We start from the raw sequence: 19,056 nt of genomic DNA, 5'->3' as shown, positions 1-19,056 counted from the left end.
ACGTAAAAAGATGCATTGTTGTTGTCCAAAAAGTCTACAGACAGAAACAATAGCTCAGAAAAGTGTGAATTGCCTATTTATTTCAACTGTATACTAATCTGAAGCCTAATGTCAATATAAACAATTTCACTGTGTATTATTTTATCAAAAACATACAGGTGATATACTTTTGTATTGTAGTATGAATAGAAAAGACAATCATCCCTTCAAACTCCTGCAGGATTGTTCCTTACAGATTCTATTCTCTCTACTCAAGTTACAGGGTTTCTACCTCTTCCCCCTGGGAAACTCTATTCTTCAGTTTCTTTAAGAAACCTTCCTGATTTATTTCCTTTCCCTCCTTCCCATGCCAAGCTAAATATAAGTCCGGCCTACATTTGTAACCATTTTGAGGAATCCGGTTACAACAGATTTTTTTTTTTTTTTTTTTTGTTCCCTGAAATAGTTAAAACTTAGTTCTGTGTTAGTGGCCACAGTTAAAGTCCCATCCATGCTAGAAAATGGATCTGTGATTTTTAAGCCCTATGTGAGGAGAGTCAGTGTGGTCCTGGAAGTGAGAGAATCTACATATGACATGACATTTCCTTTTCAAGAAGAAAATTGAAGCTGTGGGTTCAGTAAACAAAAAAAAAAAAAAAAAGGAATTTGGGCCTGGTTGAATGTCTAAGGTATCGATCATGCAGAACAAAACAGTGGGAAAATCTTTCTTGAAAAGGTGAATCTCCCATTTTGATGTGGAGACTGTCCAGGTTTGGGTTTGACCTGTTGGTGAGATGTTGTATGGGGAAGGTCCACCATGGGAAAACGCTCTGCCCCCAGCACCTGATAGTTAGAGTGTCTCTATCCTGGAGGGTTAGAAGAAATGAGGTGGTCTCTGAAATAACTAGAGCTAATCTAAAAGCTGTTAACAAACTGACAACCAAGACTCTGAATTCTGTTCTAAAATGTATGGGGGCAGGTGCATCAAGGAAGTTCACAAAGTGCACATGTGAGAGAGTTGGGTTTCCTTTTGTTGCTTGTGGTATTACATGCCATAGAGGAGAATGCATAGAACTTGGAGCAGAACTTGAAAATATACTGTGGCATTTGCGGAATGAGGGTTCACGTGTGACATTTAAAATATTGTGGAATCACACAGGCTAGTCAAAACACTTGGGTTTACCCACCCATATCATGTAACTGGAGAAGATGAAAGAACTGAAATAGTGAATGTTTTGGAATATATTTTAGCATAATATGGGGCCTGACTTTCCAGTTGTGCTGAGCAATGAAAATTTAGTTGAAGTCAAAGGAAGCTGCAGGCACTCAGTATCTATGAAAAGCTGGCTTTTGGTGTCCAGTTTCCTCCACTGGACACTTGTGGCTGGGAGGGCTGTGGGTGAGAGAGCTTCCTCCTTTTTCAAAAGAGGGGTTTATATGCAAGAGGAGGCTGTTTCCATTGAATGGTCTCATTTGTCTCTTCTGCCACAATGACAATTTTACACTTTGTAGTATTTGACATTAATCATCAAGATAAATATCATACTCATAAGTTTTTGTTTTTGTTTTTGCAGTGTTGTAGCCATGTGGTTTCATGATCTTAGACAAGGTGAGTGAAGAAATATCTTATTTTGAATCAACGTCTGCTGGTGAAAGAGACAAGCCTTCAAGCTTACACAGAGCTCTTCTTGAGTTCTGTGTAAACTTGAAAGTTTCTTTCACCAATAGATGTTGGTCCAATAAAAGATATTACATCACCCACCTTGTCTTCCATTGCTTCCATATCCATATGTATTATGAGTATTAGAGAGATATGAGAGGGCTGTGCCTTTCCCACAGTAATGCAATGTGTCCATATAAGAGTTGTGTGCAGAACCTAAGAGTCCTGATTCCTTGTCCCATGCTCTAATTACTAGACACTTTGCCATAGCACTTTATTGGAGCATGTGGTATGATTGGATCTGCTAAAGAGTTTTAATTTTATCTTAGTCTCTGTGAGGTGGGGGTCTTTGATTTTGCCCTTCAGAGCCGTGAAACCTGTCTCCCACTCCCTTCTGATTTACCTTCTTTGCTTTACATTCCTCCCAGAACTTAAAACACAATCTCTCACCAAAAATCAGGTCCAGATTACTTTTGGAGTCAGTCTTGCTTCACTGGCAAGAGGGGTTGGTTATGTGACACCATAGCTCTGCAGCACTTCCAGCTGTGCTAGACTACAGAATAAGAAAAAATTGAAAATAAACACAGGCCTTCCTTATTATAATGCAGATAGCCAATAGAATGAGTACACTTGTTTTAAAATACTGACCAAGAAAGTCAGCGTGTTTACATTAAAAACAAAACAAACAAAGGTTTCAGACAAACAAACAACTCTAGTATAAGCAGACTAGACAATACGTTGGATTAGTAAAGTGGCCTTCTGTCTTGAGGCCTGGGTTCAAATTTGTCTTGCTTTGGGTCATTAGTGATAAGATTTTTTTAGTGGTGCCATCTTAGGCTGTTTGTACACAATGGAAACTACCAGCATACCTATGCCGGCATAGCCCTGTGATGTAGACCCACCCCTTCGGTCTGTGTAGGACCACCACCTCCCCAAACAAAATTAGCTCCATCAACAGCAGCTGTCTTCTACACTGGGAGATTAGGTCAGCATAGCTATGTCGGTGGGGGGTATTTTTTTTTTTCCACATCTGTGACTGACCATAGTGGTGACCGAACATTTAAGGATAGACCAAGCTTTAGTCTGTGTGGGGCCATTTTTTGTGGCATCATTGTGAGATTGTTCATGGGCTACTTAGTGGAGCAATAAGGATGCTGCAGGCAAGAACTATGGTGCTTTGGAAGAACTGTATGGAGAGGCCCAGAACTAGAATAGCAGGGGTTGCTGCATGTTAGAATGGAGGTGTATTGGCTAAGCTATGTAGAAAATCTTGACCGCACCTGGCTTTCTTCCTGGACAGTGCTGTTTCATGAGCACCAACAGGTTTCAGAGTAACAGCCGTGTTAGTCTGTATTCGCAAAAAGAAAAGGAGTACTTGTGGCACCTTAGAGACTAACCAATTTATTTGACTTTCCACAGTATGCATCCGATGAAGTGAGCTGTAGCTCACGAAAGCTTATGCTCAAATAAATTGGTTAGTCTCTAAGGTGCCACAAGTACTCCTTTTCTTTTTATGAACACCAACGTTACCCAACCTGTCTCCTATTTAAAAGCACATTGTTCTTAAAGATTTTAGTTTAAATGTGGCCTCATTGTGAACTACCTGATGTCAGTTAATATAAATCAATATTTTTGGCTAAGTTTCCAAACAAAAGTTTATGTAAAGAAACTTGTTGTGAGTCTACTTTTGCTTCCATAAAATTTCCTATAAAGCTATCTGAAATGACAATGTGGTATGCTGTAGATATAGGACTGTGACTTGATGGGAACAGGAGGTGTAAACTGGAACGGGAAATAAATTATATGGTATAACTACTCCACTGTCCCTCATTTCGAAACACACTAGAGTGTTTTTTTTTTTTTTTTTTTTTTTTTTTTGAAGCTTAAGGTCTATTGATGACTTTTAGTTATTGGTTTTTGTGCTTAATTTAATCTCTAAGAAACTAAGCTACTTTTAACAATTATGATTTTTTTTAAAGTGAATGCTGGGTGCTCCCCCTGAAGGGATGGGACGAGCAGAATAACAGATGCACTGCTATGTTGTAATGTGAAATTAAAAGCAATGTCCCTTTAAGAGCAGTGATGCTCTCCCAGACTTGTGTTTTGGAATGCCAGCAACAGCCTTACAGACCCATTGCTGCTGTCCTGTCTCTGTGAGGGTTAACAACACTTTAGCTTGTTGTCTGGAACCGGTTCAGACTGGTTTTCTAGAAAGTGCTTTGTCTCTCAGACTGAATCCTGGGAAGGGTCATGTGGAGCCCAGTGATGTCATGGGATCAAAAACTGACTCAGCTTTTTTATCAGATGTGTGTCTGCAGGTATAGTGAAGTGGCAGACTGAAATGCCAAAGCTCACCAAAAGCAAAAGTTTCTGACTTTGGCATACAACGAGTTAACTGTGATCCCACAGGAGTTAAGCACTTCCTGTGCAGCGAGTGGAAAAGCCTGGCTCATTCATTAAGAGAAAAAAGTATCAACTTGAATATTACAATGGCAGTGCCTTAATCTCTAGTGGCAAACTATAGGGAAATATGGAAGAGATTCTCTTCACTCAGGGCGTGGTAGTCCTTTCCCCACAATGTCTGGTTCCTGAAATTTGTAATCAGATACAGGTGCTAAGAAATTCATGGTAGAAATCCCCAAAAACCTCTAATCCTAGATTTAAAAAAAAAAAAATTTTACTCATTTGCATGTGACGCAAATAGAGAGAAATTCTTTTCCCTTTTTTGATAAACATCCAAACTTTTTTTGTTTCAGTTGCATTCCTGTACAATCGCCTGCATTCTGTTACAAGATATTTTTTAGGGTTTATATTTGACAACTATAGTTGCTTTAAATAAAAAAAAGTGAGTGACTCCATAGTAACTTCAGACTAAAACCTGCTCTGAGGGTAGGGTGAGTAAGCACACTGCAAAACTTTAATTGCTCTTTCAGGATTTCTTCTTTTGCAGCAACCATCATATCTTGGCCTTTTTTTGAAATTAACAGGCGATTTATTTTTCTCAAAATGCATTTTACTGATTTATCTCCTTTTTTTCCCCCTCCCCCAGAGCTTCACAATGACCGAGGAAGCATGCAGGACACGAAGTCAGAAACGAGCACTAGAACGAGAAATAACCCAAAATGACGTGGACAGTAAAAAAATTAAAATGGACAAAGGATTGTTGGGAACAGATATAAAGACTGAAGGTGACATTAAAATAAAGACTGATCCTGGAACTGGGAAAGTCCAAGGATTATTAAAAGGAGGGGAGGTAAAAGCAACTATTAAAGTGGAAGTGCAGACAGGTGATGAACCTGTTGACATGAGTACCGCAAAAAGGTGAGTGGCTACCTAGAAACTGCTGTCATGCTTCCGTATTTGAACTACCTGCACAACAAAATGTGGGGAAATAGTCCATCGAGCTATTCAACAGGCTATCCCTTGGAATAGACTTCTAGACTTTTTAATCTATGGGATGACAAAAAGAGTGAAGTATATATTCAACCTCTGAAACAGATTGGTTTGTGTTCAGCATTCCTCTTAAGATCAGCCATGGTTCTGTAGCCTCAAAAGGTAGCTATTGCTTGTTCTACCCATGAGTATTGTCATTGTGACAGCAGCTATAAAAGATGAATACTGAAATGGGGAAATATGACCTTGAGTGAAAGAGTGGATGCAAACCATAAAGGGTGGGGGGGGGGGGGCGCACTCTGAGTAACTGACTCTAGAGATTACTTCCATGTGGTAAGGGCTGCTTGTGCCCATAATCGTGTGGGTGATACAGGTAAGGAGGGATAGCTTGTCTCTGTGACTATTAACAAGGGAAGTGGTTTAGGTGCATCTTACTGCTGTCTTCAGAGCTGTTGTGGGAAAAAGTTGGTTTAAAAGTTACTAATGACTTAGCAAAAAGAAAAGGAGTACTTGTGGCACCTTAGAGACTAACCAGTTTATTTAGGGTGCCTCCACTTTTTTTAAGTGACCAATCTGATCCCTTTAACGAGCACTGGTTTTGCAAAAGGTAAGTGCGTAGCACTTTGAAAATCAGGCCCCTTTTAATTTAAGAAATCTTAAATTAGACACCTAAAAATGGAAGTATCCAAAATCATTCGTCATTTTGGAAAATCTTCTCCTTATTGCTCCAGTCTAAGGCTTTACAAACACACACATCACATAAGAATTAAATTAGGAAGCTTTATAGTACGTGAAAACATTTTATTCATAATCACCACCAAAAAACTGGTTTATAGACTTCCATTCTATTCTGTATGCTGCCTACCCTTGGGTTCATTATGGGCCAAGACTACAGGTGGTCATGTGATGCTGACTTTTTTTAGATTTTTGTCGCAAAGGACAGACATGAATATTTTTCATTTTTAGGATGCAATGTGGTCTAGTTTTTGGAATATGAAAGAGGAAGTCAGAACTCTTGGCTCCTGTTCCTAGCACTGCCACTGACAGTTTAATCTTGGGAAAGTCAGTTAACTTTTTGTGTTAGTTTCCCTATCCGCAAAATGGAATAAATATTCCCAATATTGTTGCAAGTCTAAAAAGTGTATAAAGTTATTTCCTTGCCTGATAGGTACTATAGAAGTGTAAATTATTAACTTGTTTCATATGTTGGAACAGAAACTTGAAGTTCCTGTCGAGTATGCAAATTCTCACGTATTAAATGTATTTTGTCCCCCACTCTAGCTTAAAAAATAGTACAGGAAAAACTGATATGCCCTTACTCCATAATGGTAACTAGTGTATGAATTATTCAGCTTTCCTCTGTTCCTACTGCTTAAATGAGAAACTATCTGCTGCTTATAACAATGAATTTGTCCAAATATCACTTTCAGCAATACATCAAATATACTAGATTTCTTCCAGTAACTTGGATTGACTGAAAATTCTTTGACATGTTCTGCTTCTTCTATAAACTCACTGGTTAAAAATGGCATCTTCAGAGCTTGCTCAAGGTGATATTTAGGATGTACTTGTATGTCTGATCATAGAATCATAGACTATCAGGATTGGAAGGGACCTCAGGAGGTCATCTAGTCCAACCCCCTGCTCAAAGCAGGATGAAAACTGTGTTGATGACAATATCCTTTAGGAAGGGGTAATACTGTAGATAGATGGTTCCTATGTAAGGGAATTTCTTTTCTGTTTCTCAAAGAATGAGAGGAGGTGGTGGGTCAGGTACTAAATAAGGGTAAACCTTTTCAGAAGGTAGTAACACCTTTGTGGCATTATCACTGCCCTGTCAACTAGCATAGTTGTGTTCAGTTGTTTTAAAGGGGAAAGCATAGTCTAGTGGCTAAAACACCAAGGCTGTAAACTGAATACCAAGGGTTCTGTTCCTAGCTCTGTAACAAACTTCCTGTGTAAACCTAAGCACGTTACTTTAAAAGGGCAGTGTCTGCTAGAAGTCTAGTGAATCTTCTTTTAAAAACATTTGATTTCTCATGCGACACCTGCCCCCGAGTCCCCTTGATGATTTTTGTGGCTTTATAAATACTTTCCAATCTTTTGGTAAATGTCTTTCTGCTCCCCCTTTGTGGTGTGGAAAAACCTATACAAACTAGACTTTGAGGGGGAGAATCCATGCTCCGCTTTCTAGAGAGCTTCTGTTCAAAAATAAGTATTATAAATAATCCTATTTAGAGAACCTGAGACACCCCTTCATTTTATAGTATCACTACTACAGCAAATAAGATTTTTCTGTTTTCTAAATGGCAGGGAAAGCTTGCTTGTATAAGAATATCCCTGCATTGGAGGCATAATCCAAAACCCATTGAAGTTTTGATGGGAATCTTTCAGTTGACTTCAATGGGATTTGGATCAGGTCCTAGATTACCAAGTACAGATAGTATAGGTTATGATTGTATTTTGACCATGCTTTTTAAGTGGAGGAGTAAAATATTGGCATTTCTTACATATGGAAGATGAATCTGAACAATTCTGCAGACTTTACAAGTAGTATCTCTGCCTTCCCGCTCCCCGCTTCTCTGTCCAAAATAGATGAGAATTTCTTAATCTTTCAAGATGTGATGTAGGGCATGTAGGTGGCAATCAAGACGTATATCTGGGCACATAGAGGATCTTTACATCTTGGCAAGTACAACAGCTGATCTAAAATGCATGATTCCACTGAATAAATTTGATCCCTTATTTTTTAAAAAAAGATGTCATTTTTGTAGGTAACTACATGATATTTTGGTAAAAGGCTCTTAAAGTTTCAAATTGGGACTCTTAATTTTGGACTCAGCTTTTCATATTTTCCCAGACTTCTGATACGTATATGAACCCATAACTTGCAGCCCTTAAAACATTTGAGTTTTGAGAGGTAAAACAGAACTATTTCTTAAAGTGATTGTTTTGTTGCACTGGTAAAAACTTTCTGCTTTGGTAAATTCATAATCAAAAGCCAAAATGCTGTCCATTACTAAACAACTTTAGAAGTTATTTAATTGAAGATGTATTTTTTCAAGAGTACTTGTGGCACCTTAGAGAGACTAACAAATTTATTTGAGCATAAGCTTTCGTGAGCTACAGCTGTAGCTCACGAAAGCTTATGCTCAGATAAATTGGTTAGTCTCTAAGGTGCCACAAGTCCTCCTTTTCTTTTTGCGAATACAGACTAACATGGCTGCTGCTCTGAAACTTTTTCAAGAGTGTTCGTTGATTGTTACTTTTGCCTGATCTGCAGCAGATTATCCACTCATTGGCTTTTTAAGATTTGAAATCTGAACTTGAAGACGCACTGAATTTTTAAAAAAGTTTTTGAAAGTTTTCTGACTTTAATCTTAGTATTTTTAGTTTCCTTTAAAAATAAAAATTATCTATCTTTTGGCGTCACAAAACGTGCTCAACAGAAGAGTTTGTGGTGGTGAAAGTTTATGATGAGGCCTCACAAGGCCAGCCGGTGGGGGTGGGGGGCGTTGTGGCTGTGTATCTAGCTCTGCTTAGCTTGCATAGTTAGGTCTGACTTATTATCGAGAATAAACTGAGGAAAGTGACTTGAGTCTTTGCACTTTTCTGATAAAGTCACGTGTGGCATTCTACTGTGGATGTTGCAAAATTGCAATGTCATAATTTTTACAGATATGTTGATTTAGACAAATAAGCATTAATGAGTGGGAGGACAGTATTTGACAGTATTTGGCTTACGTCAACTCTTTACAGATGAACAAAGTAGTTAATAGTAATTCATCACCTTTAACAGCACCTCATATGTTTGTGGCGCATCGTATGGTTGCGATCAAGTTGTTTGTTTTTTTGCTCAGGTTCAACAATAACTTACCAGATTTTTTTCAACATCATTTGAGCCAGCCTTCATGCAAAAGTGCACTTTTCCTGAACAGAATTGTAGCACATAGGGCAAGAAAACTGTAAGTGTCCCTCTGAAGTGTGGCATCTTCTGGACTACAGAGCATCAACTGTGTGTAAACTCAAGTACATGATACTGCTCTAATGTTAAAAGATGCTGTCAACTTGTAAACCACATTTCAGTGAAACGTGTGTTTTACCTACTGTAGTTACAAATAACGAAGATTGCTATAGCTTAAAGAAGTTAGAAAGAGAAAATTTTCAGCTGTCTTCCGGTTTGTTTACATTAGTGAATTCAACAGCACTTTGTGTATAATCAGTTTGACCAAAAAGAAGTTTAACTTGTAGCAGTTTTATATTGTTTTTGGCCCCACCTACTCTCCTTTGCAAGAAACACCTTTCCAAACATCAGCAGGGGAACAGCAAAACGCTTTCTTAAAAACAGTTTAAAAAAAACCAGCAACAACAAAAAAAGACTCAGGTTGTCAGTGGGCCCTTCTAAAATCCTTCACTCTGTAGATATACCCCAGAATAAGACCATGTGGATTTATAAATATGAGCACTTTTTATGCAAAGGCGACATAGCCTACAAAGAAGCGAGAAAACCCTTCCTATAAAGCATGCAGAATTTAACCAAAAGACCAAGGGTTAAATCCTGTCCTGCTTTGCAAGAGGAGTTCCCTATCCCTTCTCCCAAACTTCAGGCAGCAGAACAGTATTCCCCCATGTACTCAAGAGAGCCAGCTAATGCAAAATAGTCAGCAGGCTGAGGAGACACTTCCTGTGTGGACCCCTCCTGTCCACCCACCTGCAACTCAGTTAATGTGTGTGCGACCGCTTGACACAAGCATTAGCAGTCAGCCAGTAGGGAAGCACGCAGCTCCTAGTTTGTGCAACTGCAGAGTAACTTTCCTTATGCCTTCCAAGAGAAACCCCATTTTAGCGAGCAAGGATCCTTTTTACAGAGGATGTTGCTCCCCATTGCTGTGCTAGTTAGTGAAGGATTTAGCCATACGCTGTACTCTTAGTTCCTTGCAGAAACAAAGCACTGTTCCACAAGTGATGAATGAAAATCAAGCTAATTCTGGGACCTGCTCAAATTAAACTTCATAATGTGCTCAATTCACACAATAATTCTGGTAATCCAAGAGAGATTCTGCTATGATATGGGATGCCACAATATGTAGGTAACACTTCCTATACTGAGCTCCGTCCCTGCCAGTTGACCGTATGTACTTGGGAATGGGGGAAGAGTTTGAAACTATATATACATACTTAAGAGGTAAAGCCCAATATAGTTAGTACGTTTGTGACTAATGATACATTTGTGGATCTCTTAGCATGTCACAAAACTTTGCAACTAGGTAAGAAGCTATAATGCCAGAAAGGAATTAATATGGCTGCAAGGTAAAGCTGGAACATACTATGATACCTCAGAGGCTGAATATAACATTTATTACCTTACTTTTTAAAACTGCCTTTTAATTTTTTTTTTAAAATAGCATTAAACGCCTACCATTATCTCCTCCTTCCTTTTCTCCTTAGTGTGCCTGAATGTATTCCTTCAGACATTACTCTAGCGTCTTAATTTTTCGTGTGTGTATAATACACACACACACACACAAATTTTAAAAAAAAATTTCATGGAATTGACTTGTCTGTGAATTTTGATGGTCAAAATTCTGTGACGTGTTTATGGTAGCAATGGGTTTAAAAACTCCATACGTGATATATATTATCTTGTATCTCCACACACGTCATTTAGCAACAAATACAAAACAAATGGTACATTAGCTGAAGTAAATATCTAACTGAAGTGTAGTTAAAACTAAAAATAATTATTGGAACACTTTTCCTTAATTCTGTGAGCCATTATGTTCCATTTGGCTCAAACATCCTGAGGTGGTGGTTTTTGGGTTTTTGTCTTGGTTTTTTTTTGTTTTGTTTTTGCTTTCTTCCCCAAAGCACAATTCTTCCTTCGATCAAAAATGAAAGTGTGGATGAGCTATACAATTTGCATTTCATGTAGTGGAGGCTAAAGTCATTGATACCCTTAGCAGCGAACTTCTTTACTTTATTTTTAAATTGCTTTTTGACACACCCTCTAGTTTTTAAGATCCTGCTTTCTTAATTATGTGCAGACTGGCTGGCTTTTGCCACTGCTTGTTTGTCTAAATGCAAATTGCCAGGAAAAATGAGGGTGGGGAATCTGAAGGCTTCCCAACAGTTTTATGGCTTTCTTCCAACCAGCCCATCCTAATCTGTATTTATCTGTATATAGCTCCTTTTATTTCAGGGTTTACTTAGCTATCATCCAGGGGGGCAGGTGTTGGCAAAAGTTGCTGTTGTCTAAGAACTGCAATGGGTAGTTCTGGGAAAATCACATGGTCAGCAGAGTATCAAGTCATTCTTTTGTTATACAGTGAAATGTAAAATAACTGTACATATTAAACACAAAAAGATGTCAGAATTACTTTAAAGTTAACGTAATGGTTATGGTCTGAACTGCGTTGTGTGAGACATGGCGCTAAATTCCCAGCCCTTCCCCTACACGACTCCCCATGCTATTTGGGAAAGGGAAATAATTTTATTGTTATCAAACACCTCCTCCATAGGAGTGGTATACGGTTCTTGGATTGATAGTTGTTGCAATATGGGCTCTTAATTGTGAGGGAAATGGAGAGATTCTAAAGACTAAGATGGAAACATGGAGCATATATAAAGAAGGAGGAGATAATCAAATTAAGATAAAGTCAAACCCACAAATGTATGAAATTCTGAGTGAAGGCTGTGTGCTTAACCCAACACCTTTTTGTATGTAAGTAGTTCAGAATACAGAAAAACCTGGAGTTTGTTTCCCTGGGAGTTGTCTTGATTTTTATCTGACAGGGTATGGTCTTGAACATGCTGTATTATAGTGTTCTGCTTCATTATGTACAGCAGACTGGGAACAAAATTAAATGTACAAAAATTGTGATCCTTGAAGTGTCTGCACACAGCACTTCCAAAGAACAGGATTTTAGTACAACTCTCTGCTTCCCTAGTGACGCAGCTAATAGCAGAGCATGGGGGAGAGCAATATCAGTATAGTTATGTGGGAAGTGAAGACCCCAGAGTGAGAGTAGGAAGAGGAGGAACGGTAGTAAAGAAGGAGAGAGAAGAGGATACAAAACTATATATAAAAACTTTTGAAGAACCATCTAAGGGAGATAGATAGATATAAAAATAATATGGCCCTTAGGGGTGGGGGGTGTGGGTGTGTGTGTGTGTGTGTGTGTGTATATATATGTATATAAAAAAATATATTTGTTTTTGTCTTAAGCATGCTGCACTTTTGCCCAAGGCTGCCTGTTGGGCCACGCTGGCATACTGCGTACATGCTGTACTTTTTGAAATAGGATACTTCAATTGTTTTGTTTCAAAAAAGAAACATTTAAAATGGGGCAAGTCTAGTGATGGTGCTTTACCCTATTGAACAAAAAACCACTCCAATTAGGCTATTTCAGGCTTAATACAATATTAAGAAACACTACTTGTTAAACTGGCTTCCAACTCTGGTCAGCCATTTGTGCATGCGGTCAGACTGTGCTAGAACAATGTCTCTAGAATGTGTTCTTAAGCGCATTTTTAACACCGTGCACTTTGACTAGCCAAACCACGTTTGTAAGGGGTTTAGCTGGAACTGTGTATAATTGAAGCTTTTAATATATGGCTGCTGGCACAGTATAAATTGTACCTTCATAGTTCCAGTTTACCTCCTCTACAACATGGTCTGTTTCTCTACCAGGGCTCACTAATACATTGTGTGTTCTGAGGTTTAGGTACAAAACAGCTGAGTTAAAGGATGCTGTGGAAAACCTGATTTACAGGTTTCTTGCTTTTGTGAACTTGTCTGCCTTATTTTAAAATGCAAGGCCAGCTCCAATAAATCTTTTCTTTTTTTTTTTTTTTTTTTTTGGAGTGTAGGGATGGGAAAGGAGTATTGTTTCAGTATTGTACCACTACATCCAGAGACTTGCATTGACATTTTGGATTCATTTTTAGACATTACATCTCCAAAAACTCTCTCTAACGTTGTTCCTTGTTATCTTCTGCCACCTTCCTCCTTACATCTCCCCTGCCCCCCAAAGACATTGGAGGTAGCAGAGGTTGTTGGGTGGAATAAGGGATGGGGGGGGGGGAAACCTGTTCCATACGTCAATATATAATAATGCTGTGGGTTAGGCATTAGTCCTGAGTGACAGTTACTCTGATATTTTTGGAATAGCCTTCCAAGGGAAGCAGTGGGGGCAAAAGACCTATCTGGCTTGAAGATTAAACTCGATAAGTTTATGGAGGAGATGGTATGATGGGATAACATGATTTTGGCAATTAATTGATCTTTGACTATTAGTGGTAAATAGGCCCAATGGCCTGTGATGGGATGTTAGATGGGGTGGGATCTGAGTTACTACAGAGAATTCTTTCCTGGGTATGTGGCTGGTGAATCTTGCCCATATACTCAGGGTTCAGCTGATCGCCATATTTGGGGTCGGGAAGGAATTTTCCTCCAGGGCAGATTGGAAGAGGCCCTGGAGGTTTTTCACCTTCCTCTGTAGCATGGGGCACGGGTCACTTGCTGGAGGATTCTCTGCTCCTTGAAGTCTTTAAACCATGGTTTGAGGACTTCAATAGCTCAGACATAGGTGAGAAGTTTATCACAGGAGTGGGTGGGTGAGATTCTGTGGCCTGCGTTGTGCAGGAGGTCAGACTAGATGATCATAATGGTCCCTTCTGACCTTAATATCTATGAATCTTCTACTAGAAAGTAAATGAGATGTATTGCTCAGATGTCATGGAATTGTAGATTATAGGGTGAAAAAAAATTAGACATTCCACAAATTTTTTATGCTTACAGTTGGAGTTTTTTCAACTCTCCTTTTTGTTTCATGCCATTGTGGCATGAGTTATATGAACCAGTTAATAACGTAACATAAAGCTCAATCTGGATAAGTTATCAGTTAATTCTGGATTGCTACTGAGTTCCTATTTAAAAATCTGGGATCTGAATTGAAAAAACAAGATATGCTTTTGGCATTTGTTCTGTTAAATCCACTGTAATTGGGTTGTCACTCTTGGTGTCCATTTCATTATTGCCCTGCACAAGATGGACAATGCGGAACTGGGCCCTTTAACTCCTCTTCTAGGCTTAAAATTTAAAGAGTTAAATTCAGCTCTTATATGAGCGCCATTCCCCTGTCTTAAGTGAGCTGTGCCTACTTACACAGGGCTGAATTTGACCTAGTGACATTCAAAGAAGGTACTTTATTGCCACTATAATATAACAAAACAAAAATAATCCCAAAACCACCCAATCTCAAGCAGAGCTTTGCATTACCTGAAAAGAGAGAGCTGCCAATCTGTTTTACGAGGAAGATGTTCAGATGTCTAGTAGTAAAAAAATCATGACTTCTGTATTTAGTGGCATTTCATGGTTCATGTCACAGGGTGCTACAAAAATTACTATTTGCATTGCAATGGTGATGTTGTGACTGAGGCCTTCCTGAATGGAGAAGAGGGATCCAGAATCACTGTTTTTACAGCCTCCTAGCTGAAGTGATTCTCCCATGTGTTTGGGTTTTTTAACTTAAACTAAAACTGCTAACATTATTTTTCTCATCCTATAAAACTAGTCATTTTGAGGTTAAAAGTGCCTCTTTTTGATAGTATGGGTTTTACTGAAGGAACTTTATGCCAGGTGACGTACCACAAGGCATCATTTGTTTGTTGGTTGTTTCTTTTGGGGGCCAGGAGGATGGGGTTTAGATCAGAATTTTTAAGAAGGTAATATGGCCACCTGGTGGAAGACATTTGGACTCCTGAATTTTGGGTCACTGCTTGTGACCTGGACCTTGCTACAGAGCTCACCTCTCCCATGCTGCAACTTGTGACTTTCATGTTCCCGGCCCCTTCTTTTACTTCCATTGCAGGTCAACAGTTAAGTGTAATTTTAGAAACAAATAAGGGGGAGGTTTTAAAGTGAGAAGGAATGTTAGTTGGAAGAGTAACTGAAATAGCATTTTGTAGCACTGTTAGGATCTTGATCATCCTGGCACAGTCCATTTTGGAATATGCTTCTGTACTTGTCTGTGGAGACAGCAGACTTGCTTGTTAAATTGTTAAGAGGTCTTGGATCTCTTCCAGTAATGTGCCACTAGGTACATATAGTTACCTCTGACTCTCTACATAGCCTTTCCAGAAGTAGCCCTCCTTCGGAATGAAACTTAATTTACTTATTCTCCACCAGACCCGATGGCTCCTACGTTGTCCTTCTTTCTTTTCTCCATCCCAGCTCTCAGCATAAGCTTGTAGCCTGCTGCTTCCTTATGTTTCTCAGTTTAGCCTGTTATCTAATGCTTTACAAATGTAGCTGATTAATATAATCTTGTATTGGGGACCATGACCAAAAAGCTAAATCTCAGAAGAGCATCACCATTAATGAAGTTTCATATACACACACTAATGGGCACAAGCACAACTTGTTCCATTTGCTTAATGTTATATAGACAGTGTTTCCCGACCCCTGCCATACATTTGAAAAGGGTCTATTCTTGACCTCTTAGGAGGAAAGAGGGAGCCATTACAACAGTTGTCTGTCACAAGGCACTTCGGGTCTTAGATGTATCCTCTTCAAGACAAAAGCATAATTAATCTGCTTCTGTCCCAACTAAATGGAAGAAAGCCTCCAAGAATAGACTTTGCCACCTGAAGTCTGTTGAATTGGATGAACTTCTGTTCTTTACTGAAGTCAACAAACGTAGGTTGGTCCTGTTGGGAGTTATGCTTTTTGTCTAAAGAGCAGTTGTCTACCAAAATTCTGCTGGAGGAGCGAGGAGTCTCTAGGATACTTCGGATTGATCTTTCTTCTTGTAAAACAAATATGTCTAACGTTAAAATGTTCAGATGGATGGATGTAAGTTAGAAGGATGGTGGCCTCCAGCCTTAGATACTGAGCTGTGACTTGTGTGGTCTGTGTTCTCTTTCCAGCTCTGGCACAGACTTTATATGAACTTAAGGGAAATTGAAGCACACTGATTTACCAATCTGTAAAATAGAAATAATACTTCCTTACCTCACAGGGGTGTTCTGATCATAATTTTATTTTACAGGCACTGTGTATTATGATGACTGTACTGTCATAGGCATTTCTATCAGTGAACAAAAATGGAGGATAAGATTTTCAAAGCAGTCTAAATGATTTAGATGCATCTTCCATTAATGGAAGCTACATGTCTAAAACACCCAAATTGCTTTTTAAAATCTTAGCTGGAAGCTCCATTCGTTTCAGCAGCTCAAAAATTGTACAGGAAATCTTTCCCAGAAGCATTTTGGAAGCAATTGGATGTAGAGAGGTCCACACAAAACAAAGGGGTTCAAAAAGAAGGCTTAACAAACTCTTTGAATTATGCCTAAGAGCATGTTTTAGTTGCTGTAACCCGTTAGATAGCTGTACATTCATTTCTATGCAGATGAAAATAGATCCATCCTCCTGAGCCTGGCTTCTAACATGGAGACCAAAATGGATAGGAACATAGAAGCTGGTCTAAAGAGGCTTTATAAAACCTCCTGGGAGCATTATGGCACTTTCAGCTAAAGGGTCTGACCTCAGAGACTAAAGATTCACAGTCTCTGTGTTCACTGTTGTAACTGGCAAAGTGTTGATACGTGTGTGTGTGAGACACACAAAGTATAGCAAGCCTCTTTTTTTAAGAGGAAGACTATACTGTGAAGATCTAGTTTGGATTCATACGTTTCACAATCTTTTGGACTTTGATCCACAATGTAATTGGTCACGTTGTTGAGGTCTGAATAGATAAGCTTCTCTTTCATATCATGGTTGGCTTATTTTAGCTCTGTGAGCAAAACTTATTGCAAAATACTACTGAAAAGTGGTATTCCACCAGATCTGCAAGATCTCATACCATCAGAATTAAATCGCTCACCCATAAATAAACACTGTAGATGTTTTTTTGTTTTCTTTTTGTACTATAGAAGGATTCCTAAGTGTTTAACTTTCTGTAGAACAATAAACAAGTTGGACTTGATGAGCAGAATTTGAGAAAGCAGGTATCTAGTCAATTAGATTTACTGTGCAGATTGGGTTTGGGTTTTTTTGTTTGTTTTTTGGGAAGTGGGGTATCTTTTTTTTAAAAGCCCCCCTTTTTTTTAATGTCCTCAACCCTTCAAATTAAAAGAATGACCAGGTTATTCTGCTGTAGGTTGTCATTACTTGTACTTTGTTTCTGTCAGTTGACAGAATAATTAGTACTAGTGTGTAAACTTGGAGAAACCAATTTAACAAGCAAATGATCCTTTGTCAGCTGCTCTCTTGCTCTTGTAGGAGAAACAAGGAAACTTTGAGGCCAGTAATAGCTGAACAAATAGTAGGAAGTGGACTATGTAGTATGGTGAGACTCAACCGTGCCATTTTTGTATAAATATCAGCCATTTTGTAACGTGACCTATGCTAGTGGTGAGGAAATTGCATAGATTCTATGCGAACATTTTAAAGGGCAGGGAGGTAATGGTTAACCAGTGGGGCTTGATACAACTTAAAACGAAACAGAAAAAATCACTTGCTCTGCCTTCATGGTCTGTCTAAAGGAGCACGGTCCTTATTACAAAGCCAGACGTTGTGAATTACCTTTTCCCACGCCAAGCCCCAATTCAAAAATTAGAGCTACTAACCCACAAAACAGATTAAATGCCTGCAACCTTTTATTTAGTGAGTATTTAATAAAAACCTCTCAATATGGAATCTTAATTTTTAATGCTTTGGGTTTTATATGGCTATGATCTATTTTAAACCATTATTCAAAAAAATACCCAAAACAATGGAATTTTTATCAAGCAATTGTTTATACCAAAGGTGTGAATGTTACAATACATGTACATCCCCCTGACAAACGTAGCTTGTAATGAGCGCTCCAGAAGACTTAAATGGAGGTGCATGTTGGTATTCTCTCTAGAAGGAAAGTGTTTTTGATTACACTTCACTCCTCCAATGTCCAAAACTGCTATTCACGTTAACAAGGCAATCTGATTTCCAATCCTGTTTCTTGGTTAGGTAGAAGGGGATGGAGATGGTGAATGATTATTTTTCTTTGATATCCGCGTGATTAGTTTTAATATGGGGCCCTCTTTTGCATGGATCATGTTAAAACTGTTCTTAACTATGAACTTTAAAGTATCTTCTCTCAGCTTGGAACCTGTAATGCTTGCTTATCTTACTGTCTTAATCTTGTCAACAAATCACTTAATTTTTCAAAGATATTTTGATATCCAAAAAACCATGATGAACACACTTCTAGAGCAAAATGTAGTCTGTAGAAATTTCATCCTTTTCTAAACAGAATGTGGTATTAGCGGGTCTGATTAAAGAACTGTTCTACTATAATAATTCTGTGTTACTCATGGTCTCTCAATTTCTACTTCACTTTCTCATTCTCACCTGGCCTAAAAAGTAGAAAAGAACTTTTGTGTCCAAAAAAAAAAAGCCACCTTTTGGGGTTTTTTCATTTGACTACTTGAAACTTGCTTCCATGACTAAATAGATAATGCTTTTTAAAAGTCTAATGGACTAATGGTGTGTACTTTCAGAGTTTTGAAGCAAACCAGCAAATCAACTATAAAAGTTCTTAAACTTTAAAAAGTAGTAGAGTAGTTGAGCATAACTCATTCCTGTACAGTTGGGTGAATGTTTTTCTATTGTGCAATACATGGTGCTTTTTATTAATAGTCTCAAGTGGGCAACTGATCCAGGAAGTTTCTATAGTGCAAGGGCAGCCCCTTAAGCTTAAAGTCTGCTCCATTTTCTTACAGCACCTGAACCCTACCTCACTTCGTAAAATGAAGGCTATGTGTCACAAGCCGGTTAGAACTGGCTGTTGCTATGGTTTTCACGGTGGAAGGAACAGTTAAAGGGTCACATGTCCAGTGAGGGAAATGCCTTTCTCACATGACTCTTTGGTGGCCTGATTAGAATACAGGAAGTTAGCTCCCTGCTAGTTGTTATGATGCTGTGATAATTGATGGGGTGACATCACGCTTGCTACACATACGTATTGATTATTCTTGTACCT

At 38.6% G+C, this 19,056-nt stretch overlaps 1 protein-coding gene across 13 annotated transcripts in view; it reads left to right on the top strand.

The window, feature by feature from the left end:
- GATAD2A (GATA zinc finger domain containing 2A) overlaps nucleotides 1-19,056 on the top strand; it is a 112,477-nt gene that overhangs the window by 67,470 nt on the left and 25,951 nt on the right. For all 13 annotated transcript variants that reach the window (XM_074939244.1, XM_074939241.1, XM_074939242.1 and 10 more), the window contains one exon: nucleotides 4,689-4,960. In XM_074939244.1, coding sequence (XP_074795345.1) covers nucleotides 4,689-4,960 — 272 coding nt within the window. The remainder of the gene's footprint in view (nucleotides 1-4,688; nucleotides 4,961-19,056) is intronic.

This window comes from Natator depressus, chromosome 25, assembly GCF_965152275.1.
Source record: "Natator depressus isolate rNatDep1 chromosome 25, rNatDep2.hap1, whole genome shotgun sequence".
Taxonomy (NCBI): Eukaryota; Metazoa; Chordata; order Testudines; family Cheloniidae; genus Natator; species Natator depressus.
Note: the sequence above shows the minus strand (reverse complement) of the source record. Positions and strands in the feature narration are given on the sequence as shown.